Source organism: Eptesicus fuscus, chromosome 10, assembly GCF_027574615.1.
Source record: "Eptesicus fuscus isolate TK198812 chromosome 10, DD_ASM_mEF_20220401, whole genome shotgun sequence".
Taxonomy (NCBI): Eukaryota; Metazoa; Chordata; class Mammalia; order Chiroptera; family Vespertilionidae; genus Eptesicus; species Eptesicus fuscus.
Window position 1 is genome coordinate 3,910,001 of NC_072482.1, and position 17,612 is coordinate 3,927,612.

Here is a 17,612-nt window from a genome sequence, read left to right on the forward strand (position 1 = left end):
GAAGCAGCCAGGCCGGCCTCGCAGGCAGCAGGCGCTTGGCGGGCCGTGAGGGGCGCCTTTTCTGAAAGAGCAAAAACCTCCTGGGACAGTTTGAACTGTACAGAGGACAGTGTCCCCCAGTGTCCATTGGAGGGCACCCCGGAGGAGTCAGTGTTTCCTAGACCCATGCAGGCATGACCGTCTGTGCCCTCGGCCCCGAGCAGGCCACGGCTGTCCTCCCGCACGCGTGCGGCCGGGGCCAGCGTCTCTGTCCTGCCCTCTAAATGCCACTGTGACCTCCATCAAAATTGCCCCCCATTTCCAAAACTCCCCTGGAGAGACCCCACTTCCCCGACTCCTGCGGGGAGCCGGTGGCTCTACCCAGGCAGTGGGGTCCCTGCAGGGCCCTGGGAGCTCCCATCAGCCTGGAGAGGCGGGACTCCCGGAGGGGTGACACCAGCTCTGCTTGGGGCCGAGCGGAGCCCCGTAAAGACACACTCTCTCCTTCACAAACTGAGCTTCTTCTGGGAGCGATGCCCACTCATGCCGCTGTGCCCAGGTGGCCGCAGGGCAGCCCTGCCCCACTGCTCGTGGAATGCCTTCCCCACCCCTCCCCGCCCTTCAGGGACGTCCTGTCTCCTCTGAACTCGGACTCACTCGTTTCCCCGGTGGTACCAGCGGCCTCTGCCTGCTCCGGGGCTAGTTTCACTTTTAGTTCCAGGGGCTGGATGGCCAGCTTTCACCAGAGCAGGGCCGTGGCCTTCCTCAGAGGGAGGTGAGGGGGGCTGAAGGAGAGGGCTCCCCGTCTCTGATCTGCTCCCCAGCGGCCCCCTTCCAGGGCCCGGCACCCGTCTTTCTGGCGTGTTCCATGCTCCTGGAGCACGAGATGGCTCCCAGAGGCCGTGAGCCCACCCCGGCCCAGGGTGTGAGTCCCTCCGGTGACGGGAGCTCACTGCCTCACCGCGCAGCCCCTGCTCTGGTTGGAGAGGCCTAGCCTCCTGTGCCGGCATCTCAGCAGGACCCGCCCCCCCCCCCTGCCCCCCCCCCTCCCCGCCCCCCCCCCCCCCCCCCCCGCCCTCCCCTCCACCCCCCCCCCCCCCCCCCCCAGAACAGGAGCTTCCAGCACTTGCCTCCTTTACACACAGGAGGCTGACACCTTCTGGGGTCGGGGCTTAGGAAACTCATGCGTGTCTGTGTGCTTCCCCAAATGAAAATGGTTTCAGTGGCTCTGTCCCCTCCATGTCCCTGGGACTTTGGTCGGCCCTGTCTTAGGTCAGCTTCCCTCTGATGGGAGAACTCCCGAGGAGAGGTCTCGGGAGAGCAGGTGACCCTCGCTCACACCGGCGGGGAGAGCGGAGGAGGGGGTGGTTTCAGGGGAAGAGGGGCCTCGGCCTGGTCCCACCGGGAGGGGGAGTGACCGGCAGTCTCCGGGAGGCCGCTGTCCCGGGCCGGAGGATGCCACTTCTCAGCCCTCCGTGGGCTTGGGGGGCAGGGCGCAGGCTGGGGTTTGGCGCGGGGAGGCCCTGAGCCCCGACGAGCCGTGTCCTTCCTGCCCACCGCAGACTGCCTCTTCAAGGTGTGCCCCATGAACCGCTACTCGGCCCAGAAGCAGTACTGGAAGGCCAAGCAGACCAAGCAGGACAAGGAGAAGATCTCCGACGTGGTGCTGCTGCAGAAGCTGCAGGTGTGTGCGCAGGTGTGCACTGTGTGTGTGCAGGTGTGCACTGTGTGCAGGTGTGCACTGTGTGTGCGCAGGTGTGCACTGTGCTTGCAGGTGTGCACTTTGTGCGTGCAGGTGTGCACTGTGCGTGCGCAGGTGCGCACTGTGCATGCAGGTGTGCACTGTGTGCGCAGGTGTGCACTGCGTGGTGTGTACTGTGTGTGCGCAGGTGTGTACTGTGCGTGCAGGTGTGCACTGTGTGTGCAGGTGTGGACTGTGTGTGCGTAGGTGTGCACTGTGCTTGCAGGTGTGCACTGTGTGTGCAGGTGTGCACTGTGTGTGCGTGCAGGTGTGCACTGTGCATGCAGGTGTGCACTGTGTGCGTGCAGGTGTGCACTGTGTATGTGTGCACTGTGTATGTGCATGTGTGCACTGTGTATGTGCAGGTGTGCACTGTGTGTGCAGGTGTGCACTGTGCGTGCAGGTGTGCACTGTGTATGTGTGCACTGTGTGTGTGCAGGTGTGCACTGTGTGCGTGCAGGTGTGCACTGTGTATGTGCAGGTGTGCACTGTGTTGCGCAGGTGTGCACTGTGCGTGCAGGTGTGCACTGTGTATGTGCACGTGTGCACTGTGTGTGTGCAGGTGTGTACTGTGTGTGTGCAGGTGTGCACTGTGTGTGCGTCAGCATGCAGGGCCATTGCTCGCCAGAGCCGATGGGCCCCATGGGGAGTCCAGTGGTTTTAGAACTCCAATACGCAGAGGTTGGCGTTGGCTGCTGTGGAGGAGGTGAGGTGGGGGGAGAAGTGTCCTCCCAGCAGCCCGCTCAGCTACAGGACCCCTTTGTGCCACTGGGAAGAAGGTGCCCTCCGCCAGGCTGCACGGCCCATGCCAGGGCACATGGCTCAGTGAGCGGAGGGCGGACGGGGGTTCAGCTCCCACCGGCCCTTCAGCTGGACCCCACGGTGCCGTGAACAGCCCGCCCAGCTGCCCACGGGGTTCCCGCCGGCTCCAGGAACCACATTTGAGAAGTAGTCGTCACTTCTCCCTTGTTTTGAAGGGTTGGGGCCGGGCTGTCTGTGGTCACTCTGTGGTTTGCCGTGGGGCCTGGGCACGGACGGTGCACGGTGCGAGCGCTGGTGGTGGCTCATGGCTTCTCGGGGGCAGCGGCCAGTTCGCACCCTGGGCAGCCCTCTCTGGACAGCTCAGGGCCGGAGCCAGACCATGCAGAGGAGAGCAGGGGTGACCTGGGCTGGGGCGGGCTGAGGTGGGGCCTGAGCTGTTATAAATCCCCCGTCGCTCTTGCTGAGCTGGGGCGCTCAGGCTTCCTCCCTGCCGGACCCAGGCCGGGGCGGAACGGGATCTGGCCTGGGCGGGGGCCCTCACTTGTGCACCGACACACACTCAGAGCCACACGCTGTAGGCCGGTGAGAGGCACGTGTACACAGTGAGGCTCCCCACAGCCCCCTCCCCCAGCCTCAGTCAGGAGACCTGGGTAATGGGGCCAAAGAGAGGAAAGGCGCAGAGGCCCAGGCTCTCCGGGACCCCAGTCTGATGGAGGGGACAGGGCCCCGCCTCCAGGAACCCCAGTCTGATGGAGGGGACAGGGCCCCAGCCCCGAGGAACCCCAGTCTGATGGAGGGGACAGGGCCCCAGCCCCGAGGAACCCCAGTCTGATGGAGGGGACAGGGCCCCACCTCCAGGAACCCCAGTCTGATGGAGGGGACAGGGCCCCACCTCCAGGAACCCCAGTCTGATGGAGGGGACAGGGCCCCAGCCTCCAGGAATCCCAGTCTGATGGAGGGGACAGGGCCCCACCTCCAGGAACCCCAGTCTGATGGAGGGGACAGGGCCCCACCCTCCAGGAACCCCAGTCTGATGGAGGGGACAGGGCCCCACCTCCAGGAACCCCAGTCTGATGGTGGGGACAGGGCCCCACCTCCAGGAACCCCAGTCTGATGGAGGGGACAGGGCCCCACCTCCAGGAACCCCAGTCTGATGGAGGGGACAGGGCCCCAGCCTCCAGCAACCCCAGTCTGATGGAGGGGACAGGGCCCCACCTCCAGGAACCCCAGTCTGATGGAGGGGACAGGGCCCCAGCCTCCAGCAACCCCAGTCTGATGGAGGGGACAGGGCCCCACCTCCAGGAACCCCAGTCTGAGGGAGGGGACAGGGCCCCACCTCCAGGAACCCCAGTCTGATGGAGGGGACAGGGCCCCACCTCCAGGAACCCCAGTCTGATGGAGGGGACAGGGCCCCGCCTCCAGGAACCCCAGTCTGATGGAGGGGACAGGGCCCCACCTCCAGGAACCCCAGTCTGATGGAGGGGACAGGGCCCCACCTCCAGGAACCCCAGTCTGATGGAGGGGACAGAGACTACCCTCAGGCAGCTTCCAGTTGCGAACCAACCCCCAGGACCAGGTGGACCATCAGAGGTGGAGTCAGGGAAGGCTCCCTGGAGGCGGTGGGCCGGGAGCACACAGAGTTTTGGGAGGGAGGGCCACAGAGGGGGGGGAGGAGGAGGAGGCAGGGGCACCAAGCACCCGGCCAGCGTTTGGGCTGGGGCAGGCGCCCGGTTGGGGCCTGAGGCGTCTGGTGAGATGGGGTAGTGAGGCTCAGCTTAGGTGTCTGCCAGGGTGTGTGGGCCTCGGGGCTCTCGGGCTGGCATGACCCTCCGAGGGAGGGGCCTGGGCCTGCCCTTCACCCCGCTCAGCCCCTCAGAGGTGGAGGGAGCGGACTAGACGGCCTCTGAGGGTCGCCCTGGGCCGGTGCCGGGAGCTGCGTGCGTGTGTCCACCGTGTGTGTGTCTGCGCAGCACGCGGCCCAGATGGAGCAGAAGCAGAACGACACGGAGAACAAGAAGGTGCACGGGGACGTCGTCAAGTACGGCAGCGTGATCCAGGTGAGCGCCTCCGGGCGCCCGGCTGCCGTGGGGGGGGGGGGGGGGGGCCGCCGGGCCGGCTCTGTGACTGCGCATGTGCTTCTGTGTGTGGCCGAGCGCCGGGTCCGAGGCGTGTCTCCCACACGGGCCACCAGCACAGATGCAGCCACGCGGGCTGGGTTCGCATCGTGGCCCCGGACCTGGGCAGGTTCCTTCCCGGCGCCTCCGCTTCCCCGTCTGTACAACCAGGCCGGTGGCGGGTTGCCGTCAGATTGCGTGCGATGATGCGTGTAAGGAATTTAGAACAGTGCTAGCTTCTATTAAAAAAATATATTTTTTTATTGATTTTAGAGAGGAAGGGAGAGGGAGAGAGAGATAGAAGCATCAATGATGAGAGAGAATCATTGATTAGCTGCCTCCTGCACACCCCCTACTGGGGTCGAGCCCCCAACCCGGGCATGTGCCCTTGACTAGAATTGAACCCGGGACCCTTCAGTCCACAGGCCGACACTCTACCCACTGAGCCACACTGGCCAGGGCGTAGCTTCTATGTTTGTGATCACCAGTGCCCGGCTAGGGCGTGTGTTTGTGTGTGTGACTGCGTGTGTCTGTGTCTGACACTGAGCATCCAGCTGTGCCCAAGGGTGCGGTGGGCTCCCCTGCCCCGTGGGCTGGCCGCGGGCCCCTCACCCACCCGCCTGCCCAGCTCCTGCACATGAAGAGCAACAAATACCTGACGGTGAACAAGCGGCTGCCGGCGCTGCTGGAGAAGAACGCCATGCGGGTGACGCTGGACGCCACGGGCAACGAGGGCTCCTGGCTCTTCATCCAGCCCTTCTGGAAGCTGCGGAGCAACGGGGACAACGTGAGGGCGCGGCTGGGGCGGGGGGGGGGGGGGGGCGCAGGCCCCAGCTCCGGGGACCGGGAGGGCAGTCCCGTTCTTAGAGGGGCAAACAGGCCAGAGGCCAGGAGGCCCCTTCCCTCCCTCACCCGCTCCGCCGCCCCCACAGGTGGTCGTGGGGGACAAGGTGATCCTGAACCCCGTCAACGCGGGGCAGCCCCTGCATGCCAGCAATTACGAGCTCAGCGACAATGCCGGCTGCAAGGAGGTGAGTGGCGCGGGGCACTCGGGGGGAGGTGACCCCTCCCCGCCTGTCTCCCAGCATGCCCCGTTACCCACCGCACCGGCTGGCAGCCCCAGGGCAGCGGGCTGGGGCCCGTGCGGGGCTGGCCCTCCCCTCCCGCTCTCGGCCCGCAGTCTGGCCCTCTCCCCAGCGGCCGGGGTCTGCCTGCCGTCACCGTCTCCGTCTCCGTCTCCACCTTCCCCAGGTCAACTCTGTGAACTGCAACACCAGCTGGAAGATCAACCTGTTCATGCAGTTCCGGGACCACCTGGATGAGGTGTTGAAAGGGGTAAGGACGGGCCCCCCCCCCCCCCCCCCGCCGCTGCCCCACAGTCCCCCTCCCCCTGTACCAGCTGCTCCCCGCCTGACCCTCCCGTCTCATCTCTGGCCTCACAACCCCCGCTCCACTCTCCAAGTCCTGGCTGCCCCAGTTTGCTCTCTTGCTAAGGGGGTGTCAGTAGCCTGGGGTTCCCCCACATTGGGGTGGGCCAGATCCTTTGAGCCTCTGCCCCGTCCCCCACGCCTGCTCTGTGGATCTGGGCCAGGCCCCTGCCCCCTGCCGTGGTTCTAGACCAGCTGGTGTGGGCGCTAGGACATCAGGGGTTGACAGGCCGGAAGGGGCGAGCCTTGGTGGGGGGTTGGGAATGGGGGGCAGCGGACCGGGAAATACCGCAGCCTCCGGGGAGCAGGCAGTGTGGGGCGGGCAGAGTTAGGGCTAGCAGAGCGCGGGGCTCCCCAGATGGGGGAGTCGGCCGGCACACCTGGCCGTGACGCCTGTTAAAGAGACAGGCGACAGGCCCTGGAGCGGCTACGTCGGGAGGCTCAGAAGGCTGCGATGCTCCCTTTGCCTCTCTCCGCGGCCAGGCTGCTCTGTCAGACCTTCCTGTCCCCCTCAGGCCGCCGTACCCTCCCCCTCCCTCCCATCTCCCAGGCTGTTTCCCACCTACCCTTGCTCTGTGCCTTTCCCTCTCTTAAACCTGCATGTCGTCCACACATCAGTCAAGGCTCAGCCCATGTGCCACTCCTCCCAGAAGCCTTCCCTGATTACACACTCCAGCTCCAAATCTGCGCAGCGCTTGGAAAAGGACACTTGACTGGGCTGGTCCCGAGGGGCTGCCCACGTGGTTGGGTGAACCTGTCGTGGCCCATGGCTCCGATGGTAGACTCCAGGCCGCTCGGAAGTGACCTGAGCTCACACAGCCACCCGTGTTTGCTGTCGCCCTGCACTGCCCGGATACAGGGGCACCAGGTTCTGCCATAGTAACAGCCAGCCTGTGTGTATCCCTTCATCCCTGCATTCGCCCACTGAGGCGTTCACTCCACAGATGCTGCTGAGAGCTTGTGTCCAGCGCAGTGTAGGGGGACGGATGTGCCATCAGTGACTGTAACGGGAGTGGCAGCCGTGCCCTGAGGGCCTGCTGGGTGGCCCGCACGCGTGGGGAGTGTGGTGGAGAGGTGAGGGCACGGATTCATGCCCCGTTTGTCATGAGCTACGTGACCATCGACGGGACACGTACCACCTCTGCCCGAGTTTCTGCGCCTGTAAAGTGGGATAATGCTGTGCGTGCTGGAGGGCTAGGGCGCGGAGTGGTGAGCAGTTCATGCCAAGGGCTCACGCAGCAGCTGGCACGTGGTAAGGGTAGTGTTACCTCGTCATACAAACTAGGATCCACATTCTGCAAGGAGGTCACAGCGTTCCCATTTTACAGGAGAGGAAAGTGAGGCTGAGAGATGTTAGGGACTTAGCCAGGTCACGCAGCTCGGAAAGCGGAGCCAGGATCCAAGCTTGGTCTCAGTGTGCAAAGCTGTGGCGATGACCAGGCCCCGTCCCTGCACCGCAGCCACTCAGTCCAGCGGGGAGCGGAGAGCTGGGCGGAAAGGCCGGGGAGCGATGCCGCCAGGCGGGCACCCCTCCTGCCTTCACGGAGGGGAGACGTGGGATTGGCCTGTGGAGCCGGTGGGCCTTTCCAGGGGTACCGACTGGGAGGAGGCGATCCAGGCTGGGAGGGCGCTGGGTAAGAGCGTGTCTGCCCAGCTGAGGGGGCTCTGAATTTGGGGTCTGCGGCCGGTTCTGGAAGGAGCCCGTGGGGCCCAGCCAGCAGCCCCGCCTGGGAGGCAGGTAGGCTGCCCGGGAGGCCCTGGTCCTCCTGAGCCGCGCCCTGCCGCCGCAGGGGGACGTGGTGCGGCTGTTCCACGCGGAGCAGGAGAAGTTCCTGACGTGTGACGAGTACAAGGGCAAGCTGCAGGTGTTCCTGCGCACCACGCTGCGCCAGTCCGCCACCTCGGCCACCAGCTCCAACGCCCTCTGGGAGGTGGAGGTCAGAGCCCTGCTCCGGCCCGGCCCGCCCTCTTCCTCCATCGCTGCGGGGGAGGGGAAGGTGGTCCCTGCCCCTCCTCTGAGCCCCTCCAGTGCCCTGCCTGTCCCTGCCTCCCCCGGAGCACCCCCTGCGGGCAGCCTCACCCCGCTTCACCCCGCCTCACCCCGCACCCCAGGTCGTCCACCATGACCCCTGCCGTGGAGGCGCTGGCCACTGGAATGGCCTGTACCGCTTCAAGCACCTGGCCACGGGCAACTACCTGGCTGCTGAGGTGAGTGGGAGGCAGCGGCATCCTGGGAGCACGCGCTGTGTGCCTGGTGCATGCCACACGCAGACACGTGTCTGTGGACCCTGCTTCTCTGCACTCGTGCGCTTGTTTAGCACATACCAAGTGACTGCGTGACTGTAACTAAGCTGTAAGAATGACTGTGCCCTCCCGTGCCAGGGGCTGTTCTCGGCACTGAGGTACAATAGGGAGCCAACTTCCCAGCATCCACGTCTGTCCGTGTGGCACAGGCTCGCATGGACTGGGCACTGTGCGTGTGCGTGTGCGTGTGCGTGTGTGTGTGTGAGTGTGTTCACCTGTGGGGCTCCGGAGGCCCATGGAGGGCGGGGCCTGGGGGCTCTCATTGGCGGCTTCTCCAGGAGTCACATGGGTTTCGGGGCTGAGGTGGGCACCCCTGGGGGACATACCTGACTTGGGGTGCGTGTGGGGGTGTCACTGGTACAGCTTGGTGTCGAAGAGCTCCCCGTCTTGTTTCTCTCTAGGAGAACCCCAGCTACAAGGGTGATGCCTCAGACCCCAAGGCGGCGGGAGTGGTGAGGATGGGTGCGGGGCTCCGGGCCGGGGAGAGCGGCGTGATCGCTCCGGGGGTGGGCGGGCAGGGGCCCATGACCCCGGGAGGTGGCTGGAGGGGGAGGCCTCTCGGTGGGATGCCGGGGTCCAGGGGCCCGAGAGGAGGAGGGCTCCTGCCTGAGCTGGTCTCCCCCGGGTGTGCAGGGCCGGCCAGGTCGTCGCAACGCCGGGGAGAAAATCAAGTACCGCCTCGTGGCTGTGCCCCACGGCAACGACATCGCCTCGCTCTTTGAGCTGGACCCCACCACGCTGCAAAAGACCGACTCCTTCGTGCCCCGGTGGGTAGGCGCCGTGTCCGTGGCCTCAGGACCTGCAGGCTGTGCCTCTGGGGCTGAGCTCTGAGCGAGGAGGCCGCTCGCCACCCTTGGACACGTGTCGTGTGCCGGGCCTGGGTGCTGCTCCATCAAAACGCCTTCTCTCCAGTGTTCTTGACGGCTGCTTGCCCCAGTGGGTCTGGGTAGGGGTAGGGGGGGGGGGGGCGGCCTGACTGTAAGGCCCCCAACCCTGAGATTCTAGGACATAAGTCACATCAGGAGGCTCCTGGTGTCAATCGGGCGTTAGCCCTCGTAGGGCACTCAAGCACATGCCCCGTCCGGGGGGACTCCCGTGTACCCCTCACCAGCGTGGATGAGAGGACACAGGCACTAAGGGCCAGGCCCCTTGGCTGCAGCTCTCGGGCAGGTGCTTTGGGGTTCAGATTGCTTCCTATTGCAGAAAGGCCCTTACATTACATACCCATAGCCCCGCGTTCCGGGTGAAACCATGCACGTCCACACTACGGGGGTGCATGGCCCACACCCCATCTGTCCAGTGACTTTCGGAGAGCTCTGGGCGTGGGCGTGGGTGAGGCGCGGGGCTGGGCCAGCGCAGCAGTTAGCGCAGGGCCTGCGTGTTTGCTGTCACCCCTCTGGCTCCTCACCGGAGGGGACCTTCCCAGGCCCGTCTGGTCGGGGGGAGATGGGAAGCGTTGGGGGCAGACCGCCGGGCGTGCTGTGTACACGCGGGTCCTTCCTGCAGGAACTCGTATGTGCGGCTGCGGCACCTCTGCACCAACACGTGGATCCAGAGCACCAACGTGCCCATCGACGTGGAGGAGGAGCGGCCCATCCGGCTCATGGTGGGGCTGCCTGGGGCTGGGGCTGGGGCTGGGGCTGCCTGGGGCTGGGGCTGCCTGGGGCTGGGGCTGGGGCTGCCTGGGGCTGGGGCTGCCTGGGGCTGGGCCTGGGGCTGGGGCTGCCTGGGGCTGGGGCTGCCTGGGGCTGGGGCTGGGGCTGCCTGGGGCTGCCTGGGGTTGGGGCTGGGGCTGGGCTGCCTGGGGCTGGGGCTGCCTGGGGCTGGGGCTGGGGCTGGGCTGCCTGGGGCTGGGGCTGCCTGGGCTGGGGCCGCCTGGGGCTGGGGCTGGGGCTGGGCTGCCTGGGGCTGGGGCTGCCTGGGCTGGGGCCGCCTGGGGCTGGGGCTGGGGCTGGGGCTGGGCCTGGGGCCGCCTGGGGCTGGGGCTGGGGCTGGGGCTGGGCCTGGGGCCGCCTGGGGCTGGGGCTGGGGCTGGGCCTGGGGCTGAGGCTGGGGCTGGGGCCGGGGCTGGGGCTGCCTGGGCCTGGGGCCGCCTGGGGCTGGGGCTGGGGCTGGGGCTGGGCCTGGGGCCGCCTGGGGCTGGGGCTGGGGCTGGGCCTGGGGCTGAGGCTGGGCCTGGGGCTGGGGCTGGGGCTGCCTGGGCCTGGGGCCACCTGGGGCTGGGGCTGGGGCTGGGCCTGGGGCTGCCTGGGGCTGGGGCTGCCTGGGGCTGGGGCTGCCTGGGCCTGGGGCTGGGCTGGGGCTGGGGCTGGGGCTGGGCCTGGGGCCGGGGCTGCCTGGGGCTGGGGCTGGGCTGGGGCTGGGGCTGGGCTGGGGCTGGGGCTGCCTGGGGCTGGGGCTGGGGCTGGGGCTGGGGCTGGGGCTGCCTGGGGCTGGGGCTGGGCTGGGGCTGGGGCTGGGGCTGGGCCTGGGGCCGGGGCTGCCTGGGGCTGGGGCTGGGGCTGGGGCTGGGGCTGGGGCTGGGGCTGGGGCTGGGCCTGGGGCTGGGGCTGGGGCTGGGGCTGGGACTGGGGCTGGGCCTGGGCCTGGGGCTGGGGCTGGGGCTGGGGCTGGGGCTGGGGCTGGGGCTGGGGCTGGGCCTGGGGCTGGGGCTGGGGCTGGGACTGGGGCTGGGGCTGGGACTGGGGCTGGGGCCGCCTGGGGCTGGGGCTGGGCCTGGGCCTGGGCCTGGGGCTGGGGCTGGGGCTGCCTGGGGCTGGGGCTGGGCCTGGGACTGGGCCTGGGCCTGGGGCTGGGGCTGGGGCTGGGGCTGCCTGGGGCTGGGGCTGGGGCTGGGGCTGGGCCTGGGGCTGACTGGGGCTGGGGCTGGGGCTGGGGCTGGGGCTGGGGCCGAGGCCCAGGCTTGCCCCTGAGTGCCCTGGCTGACTCCTGCCCCTGCAGCTGGGCACCTGCCCCACCAAGGAGGACAAGGAGGCCTTTGCCATCGTGTCGGTTCCCGTGTCTGAGATCCGAGACCTGGACTTTGCCAACGATGCCAGCTCCATGCTGGCCAGCGCCGTGGAGAAGCTGAACGAGGGCTTCATCAGCCAGAACGACCGCAGGTGGGCGCAGGGAGGCTGCTGAGGTTCCCGGCCGTCTTCCCGGGTCTGCTGTTTGTGAACCACGGAGCCACCGAGCAGAAGCCGGCCGGCGGGCTGGGGCGGGAGGCAGAGGGGAGGACTGCCCCATGGCGCCGGCCGGCCGGCCTGCCTCGCTGCTCACGTACTCCCGGAACGGGCCGGGTTTGATGAGGGACGGGGCCAGGTGGAGAGGCTGTGCACCGTCACGCAGCGCGTAGGTGGCGGAATGGAAACGCAGAGCCGCTGGCGCCAGACGCCCGCCCGTGCCCTGCTGCGCCCTTTCCGATGGTGTGGACTGCGCGTCTCAGTCCCGGGGCGGGCAGGCGGGCGGGCTGCGGGGTGTGTTTGAGAGCCGGTCAGGGTGAAGGGGAGGGAAGTGGGTGGGCTTTGTGCTTGGAGAGCTGTGTGTGGGGACGTGCTGGCTGCCCCCGGAGGGCGGCGGGAGCACGGGCGGGTCCGGGGAGCTTTCCCAGGGCGGCACCTCACTCTCCTGCCCTTTGTGAAGGTTTGTCATCCAGCTGCTGGAGGACCTGGTGTTCTTCGTCAGCGACGTCCCCAACAACGGGCAGAACGTCCTGGACATCATGGTCACCAAGCCCAACCGGGAACGGCAGAAGCTGATGAGGGAGCAGAACATCCTCAAGCAGGTGCTGTGACCACCATGACCTGCGGCACAGACCTGGGAAGGGCCGGGGACCGGGAGCCAGGGGTGCAGACCTGGGAAGGGGGGACAGGGAGCCAGGGGTGCAGACCTGGGAAGGGGGACCGGGAGCCAGGGGCGCAGACCTGGGAAGGGGGGACAGGGAGCCAGGGGCGCAGACCTGGGAAGGGGGGACAGGGAGCCAGGGGCACAGACCTGGGAAGGGGGGACAGGGAGCCAGGGGTGCAGACCTGGGAAGGGGGTACAGGGAGCCAGGGGCACAGACCTGGGAAGGGGGGACAGGGAGCCAGGGGTGCAGACCTGGGAAGGGGGACAGGGAGCCAGGGGCGCAGACCTGGGAAGGGGGGCCAGGGAGCCAGGGGCGCAGACCTGGGAAAGTGAGCCTTTGTTTTGTTTTGTTTTGTTAATCCTCATCTGAGGGTATTTTTTCCCATTGATTTTTTGAGAGTGGAAAGGAGGTAGGGAAGAGGGGAAAGCGGGGAGGGGAGGAGAGAAAGAGAAACATTGAATCAATGTCAGAGGTATACATGGATTGGCTGCCTCCTGCATGTGCCCCGACCAGGACCAGGGATGGAACCTGCAATCCAGATATATGCCTTTGACCTGGAATCGAACCCTAGATCCTTTGGTTCCCAGGCTGACACTAACCACTGAGCACACCAGCCAGGGCTGGGCCTCTCGTTTGCCTTTTCCCACCCCCAGTTGAGCTGCAAAGTCTACTTATTGAGCACTTAGCATGTGCGAGGCACTGCCCGCGGCCCTGCGTGCACTGGCTCACGTGATCCTCTCAACCCGAGGGCCCGTTACCACCCATTTCTCAGGAAGACACAGGCACACGGAGCAGCTCGCCAGCAGGCAGCAGGGCAGGGTGGGACTCAGGAGGTGGGGTCCAGAACTTGTGCTTTTTTCCCCTAAACTTTTATTATGCAAGTTTTCAAATATTGAGACAGTATTGCAAGAATAGTGACGTGAACAGGGCCCGCCCATGGCCAGCTGGGCTGCAGGCAGCTCGGCCCAGCATCCCTCCCACGCTCGCATTCCCAAAGCGGTGCACCTCCCCCTAAAGTTTTCAGCGTGCGCCTCCTAAGAATAAGGACCCAGTACGGTTATCACGCCTAAGAAAAGTAGCAATGATACCCAATCTGCATCAAATTTGCCTGGCTGGCGTGGCTCAGCAGTTGAGGTTTGACCTATGAACCAGGAGGTCATGGTTTCAATTCCTGGTCAGGGCACATGCCCGGGTTGCGGGCTCGATCCCCACTGGGGGGTGTGCAGGGGGCAGCCGATCAATGATGCTCTCTCATCATCGATGTTTCTATCTCCCTCTCCCTTCCTCTCTAAAATCAATTAAAAAAAATGTATTTTAGTTCAGCTTAGAATCAGTTGCGGGTGAATGTGGGGTGGCTTTGGGGCAGGGGCAGTTTGGGGCTTAGGGTTCCTGGGTAATTAGGGGTACAGGCACTGTGGGAGATCCCTCCTCACGCTCTCTGCTCCCCCAGATCTTTGGCATTCTGAAGGCTCCCTTCCGCGACAAGGGGGGTGAGGGCCCCCTGGTGCGGCTGGAGGAGCTGTCGGACCAGAAGAACGCCCCCTACCAGCACATGTTCCGCCTCTGCTACCGGGTGCTGCGGCACTCCCAGGAGGACTACCGCAAGAACCAGGTGCGCTGGCCTGCCCCCGCCCCCCCGCCCCCCAGCAAATACTTCCTGAGGCGCCCACGGCGCCCACTGACTCCCTGGGGCCTCGACAGGGACCAGACTGTGGGCTGGCTTCCTGGGCGCTGACCTGGCTCTGCCCAGAGGGGCCTCGGGCTGGTTAATGCTCCGGTGCCGTCTTGAGATTCTGAAGTCTGAACAGGGGTCCTGCCGCTTCACTCGGCACCGGGCCCAGTTATGTAGCTGGTCCTGCAGGCAAGGCCCCTCCCTCGCGGAGGCTTGACCCGGAGGGAGACCGACGCACACTCAATATCTATATTGTAAAGAGATAACATGCAAACTAGGCTGGGACTCCGTAACGGGTCACGACCAGACAGGAGGAGGTTGCGCGCTCAGGTGAGGCCCAGAGTGGAGACGGAGACAGGCAGGGGCCCTGCTCGAGCTGGCGCGGTGGCTCGGGCGGCCCCGGAGCGGAGACAGGCAGGGGGGCGGGGGGCCGCTGTGAGTCAGCGCAGGCCCCAGCCCCCTCGGGGCGCCTCCTCGCATGATTTCAATCGTGCGCCGGGCCTCTGGTATCGTACAGCCCCCTCTTCTGCCCAGTGTGGACTTCCGCTCCCGGGTGCCGCTGTCCTGGGGTCGGGGTCCCCGTCTCGGCGTCGGGGCAGCGCTCCGGGGCAGAGCTGCCCCCGTGACCCCGGCCCGTCCCCCGCAGGAGCACATCGCCAAGCAGTTCGGGATGATGCAGTCCCAGATCGGCTACGACATCCTGGCCGAGGACACCATCACCGCCCTGCTGCACAACAACCGCAAGCTCCTGGAGAAGCACATCACCAAGACCGAGGTGGAGACCTTCGTCAGCCTGGTGCGCAGGAACCGGGAGCCCAGGTCGGCACCCCCCCCCCCGCCCCGCTGCCCCCCTGCCCCCTCCACCCCACCCCTGCCCGGCCCAGGTTGGCACATCCCCCCGCCCCGCTGCCCCCTCCACCCCACCCCTGCCCGGCCCAGGTCAGCCGCCCTCCCCGCTGCCCCCTCCACCCCCACTCACCCCTGCCCGGCCCAGGTCAGCCGCCCTCCCCGCTGGCCCCTCCACCCCACCCCTGTCCGACCCAGGTCAGCCGCCCTCCCTGCAGCCCCCTCTACCCCACCCCTGCCCGGCCCAGGTCGGCACCCCCCCCCACCCCCGCCCCGCTGCCCCCTCCACCCCACCCCTGCCCGGCCCAGGTCGGCACCCCCCCCCACCCCCCACCCCGCCGCTGCCCCCCTCCACCCCACCCCTGCCCGGCCCAGGTCGGCACCCCCCCCCCCCCGCCCCGCTGCCCCCTCCACCCCACCCCTGCCCGGCCCAGGTCGGCACCCCCCCCCACCCCCGCCCCGCTGCCCCCTCCACCCCACCCCTGCCCGGCCCAGGTTGGCACCCCCCCCCACCCCCACCCCGCCGCTGCCCCCTCCACCCCACCCCTGCCCGGCCCATGTCAGCACCCCCCCCCCCCCCCGCTGCCCCCTCCACCCCACCCCTGCCCCGCCCAGGTCGGCACCCCCCCCACCCCCCGCCCCGCCGCTGCCCCCTCCACCCCACCCCTGCCCGGCCCAGGTCGGCACCCCCCCACCCCCGCCCCGCCGCCCCCTCCACCCCCCCCCTGCCCGGCCCAGGTCAGCCACCCTCCTCACTGCCCCCTCCCCCCACCCTTGCCCAGCCCAGGTCAGCTGCCCTCCCCGCCGCCCCCTCCACCCCCCCCCCCCCCCTTGCCCCGCCCAGGTCAGCCACCCTCCCTGCTGCCCCCACTCCCTCCAACCCTCACCCCTGCCCAGTCTGGGGAGGGAGCCTGTGCAGCCACTGGGGAAGGGGAGCTGCTCTGAGCCCCTCCCCACCCCTGCTGTCACCCCAGGTTCCTGGACTACCTCTCCGACCTGTGTGTGTCCAACCACATCGCCATCCCCGTCACCCAGGAGCTCATCTGCAAGTGTGTGCTGGACCCCAAGAACAGCGACATCCTCATCCAGACCGAGTGAGCAGGCGCGACGCCCCGTCCACGGCGTGCCACCCCAGCCAGCACCCTGCCTGGCTCCCGGCCGCCTCAGAGCTTGGGGCCCGGCTGGGTTCAGGCGGGAACTGGCACCCGGCGCTCTCCGCAGACACGTACCCAGTGCCTGCTGTGTGCCCAGCTCTGTGCTGTCGCGGGGGGGGGGAGGGTAAAGGGGCACAGGAGAAGGAGCCAAGGCCCTGCCCTCAAGAAGCTCACGGTTTGCTTGGGGTCCCAGCGGGAGGTGGGTCCCCATGGCAGGCAGCATGGGAGCCGGGCTGGCTCTGGGCCAAGCCCCAGGGGGAGGACGAGGCGGCCGGGCTGCTCCGGGCGGGCTCTGGCGTGGAGTCCCACCCTGGCCCCGCTCCCGGTGATGGCCGGCTCCCGGTGATGGCCCGCTCCCGGTGATGGCCGGCTCCCGTGATGGCCCGCTCCCGGTGATGGCCCGCTCTGGTGATGGCCGGCTCCCGTGATGGCCGGCTCCCGGTGATGGCCGGCTCCCGTGATGGCCGGCTCCCGGTGATGGCCGGCTCCCGGTGATGGCCCGCTCCCGGTGATGGCCGGCTCCCGTGATGGCCCACTCCCGGTGATGGCCGGCTCCCGGTGGTGGCCGGCTCCCGGTGATGGCCGGCTCCCGGTGATGGCCTGCTCCCGGTGATGGCCGGCTCCCGGTGATGGCCCGCTCCCGGTGATGGCCGGCTCCCGGTGATGGCCCGCTCCCGGTGATGGCCGGCTCCCGGTGATGGCCGGCTCCCGGTGATGGCCCGCTCCCGGTGATGGCCCGCTCCCGGTCATGGCCGGCTCCCGTGATGGCCGGCTCCCGGTCATGGCCCGCTCCCGGTGATGGCCCGCTCCCGGTGATGGCCGGCTCCCGGTGATGGCCGGCTCCCGGTGATGGCCCGCTCTGGTGATGGCCGGCTCCCGGTGATGGCCCGCTCCCGGTGATGGCCGGCTCCCGGTGATGGCCGGCTCCCGGTGATGGCCTGCTCCCGGTGGTGGCCGGCTCCCGGTGGTGGCCGGCTCCCGGTGATGGCCGGCTCCCGGTGGTGGCCGGCTCCCGGTGATGGCCGGCTCCCGGTGATGGCCCGCTCCCGGTGATGGCCGGCTCCCGTGATGGCCCACTCCCGGTGATGGCCGGCTCCCGGTGGTGGCCGGCTCCCGGTGATGGCCGGCTCCCGGTGATGGCCGGCTCCCGGTGATGGCCGGCTCCCGGTGATGGCCGGCCGTGGTCTGCAGGCTTCGGCCCGTGAAGGAGATGGCCCAGGCCCACGAGTACCTGACCATCGAGTACTCCGAGGAGGAAGTGTGGCTCACCTGGACCGACAGGAACAACGAGCACCACGAGAAGAGCGTGAGGCAGCTGGCCCAGGAGGCGCGGGCTGGCAATGCCCACGACGAGAACGTGCTCAGCTACTACAGGTGCCCGCCCTCCCCGTGCTCCGTGCCCGTGGCCGCCTCAGGAGCCGCAGCCCGCCCGCTCGGGAGAGCTCCCCAGCCTCACCGGGGAGACTCCCCTGCCCGCAGCCCTCGCTGGCCCCCTGCCAGGCCCTCACCATGCCCCCTGCACGCAGGTACCAGCTGAAGCTCTTTGCCCGCATGTGCCTGGACCGGCAGTACCTGGCCATCCACGAGATCTCCCAGCAGCTGGGCGTCGACCTGATCTTCCTGTGCATGGCCGACGAGATGCTGCCCTTCGACCTGCGCGCCTCCTTCTGCCACCTGATGCTGCACGTGCACGTGGACCGCGACCCCCAGGAGCTGGTCACGCCCGTCAAGTTTGCCCGCCTCTGGACCGAGATCCCCACGGCCATCACCATCAAGGAGTGAGA

At 68.0% G+C, this 17,612-nt stretch overlaps 1 protein-coding gene across 1 annotated transcript in view; it reads left to right on the plus strand.

Moving 5' to 3' along the window:
- The window catches only part of ITPR3 (inositol 1,4,5-trisphosphate receptor type 3), a 67,145-nt gene that overhangs the window by 25,389 nt on the left and 24,144 nt on the right, over positions 1-17,612 (plus strand). The window contains exons 3-19 of the mRNA XM_054721937.1: positions 1,542-1,663; positions 4,453-4,539; positions 5,225-5,383; positions 5,529-5,627; positions 5,848-5,931; positions 7,814-7,960; positions 8,136-8,231; positions 8,729-8,779; positions 8,925-9,094; positions 9,834-9,933; positions 11,268-11,428; positions 11,952-12,093; positions 13,607-13,768; positions 14,475-14,647; positions 15,649-15,768; positions 17,020-17,202; positions 17,355-17,606. Coding sequence (XP_054577912.1) covers positions 1,542-1,663; positions 4,453-4,539; positions 5,225-5,383; positions 5,529-5,627; positions 5,848-5,931; positions 7,814-7,960; positions 8,136-8,231; positions 8,729-8,779; positions 8,925-9,094; positions 9,834-9,933; positions 11,268-11,428; positions 11,952-12,093; positions 13,607-13,768; positions 14,475-14,647; positions 15,649-15,768; positions 17,020-17,202; positions 17,355-17,606 — 2,308 coding nt within the window. The remainder of the gene's footprint in view (positions 1-1,541; positions 1,664-4,452; positions 4,540-5,224; positions 5,384-5,528; positions 5,628-5,847; positions 5,932-7,813; positions 7,961-8,135; positions 8,232-8,728; positions 8,780-8,924; positions 9,095-9,833; positions 9,934-11,267; positions 11,429-11,951; positions 12,094-13,606; positions 13,769-14,474; positions 14,648-15,648; positions 15,769-17,019; positions 17,203-17,354; positions 17,607-17,612) is intronic.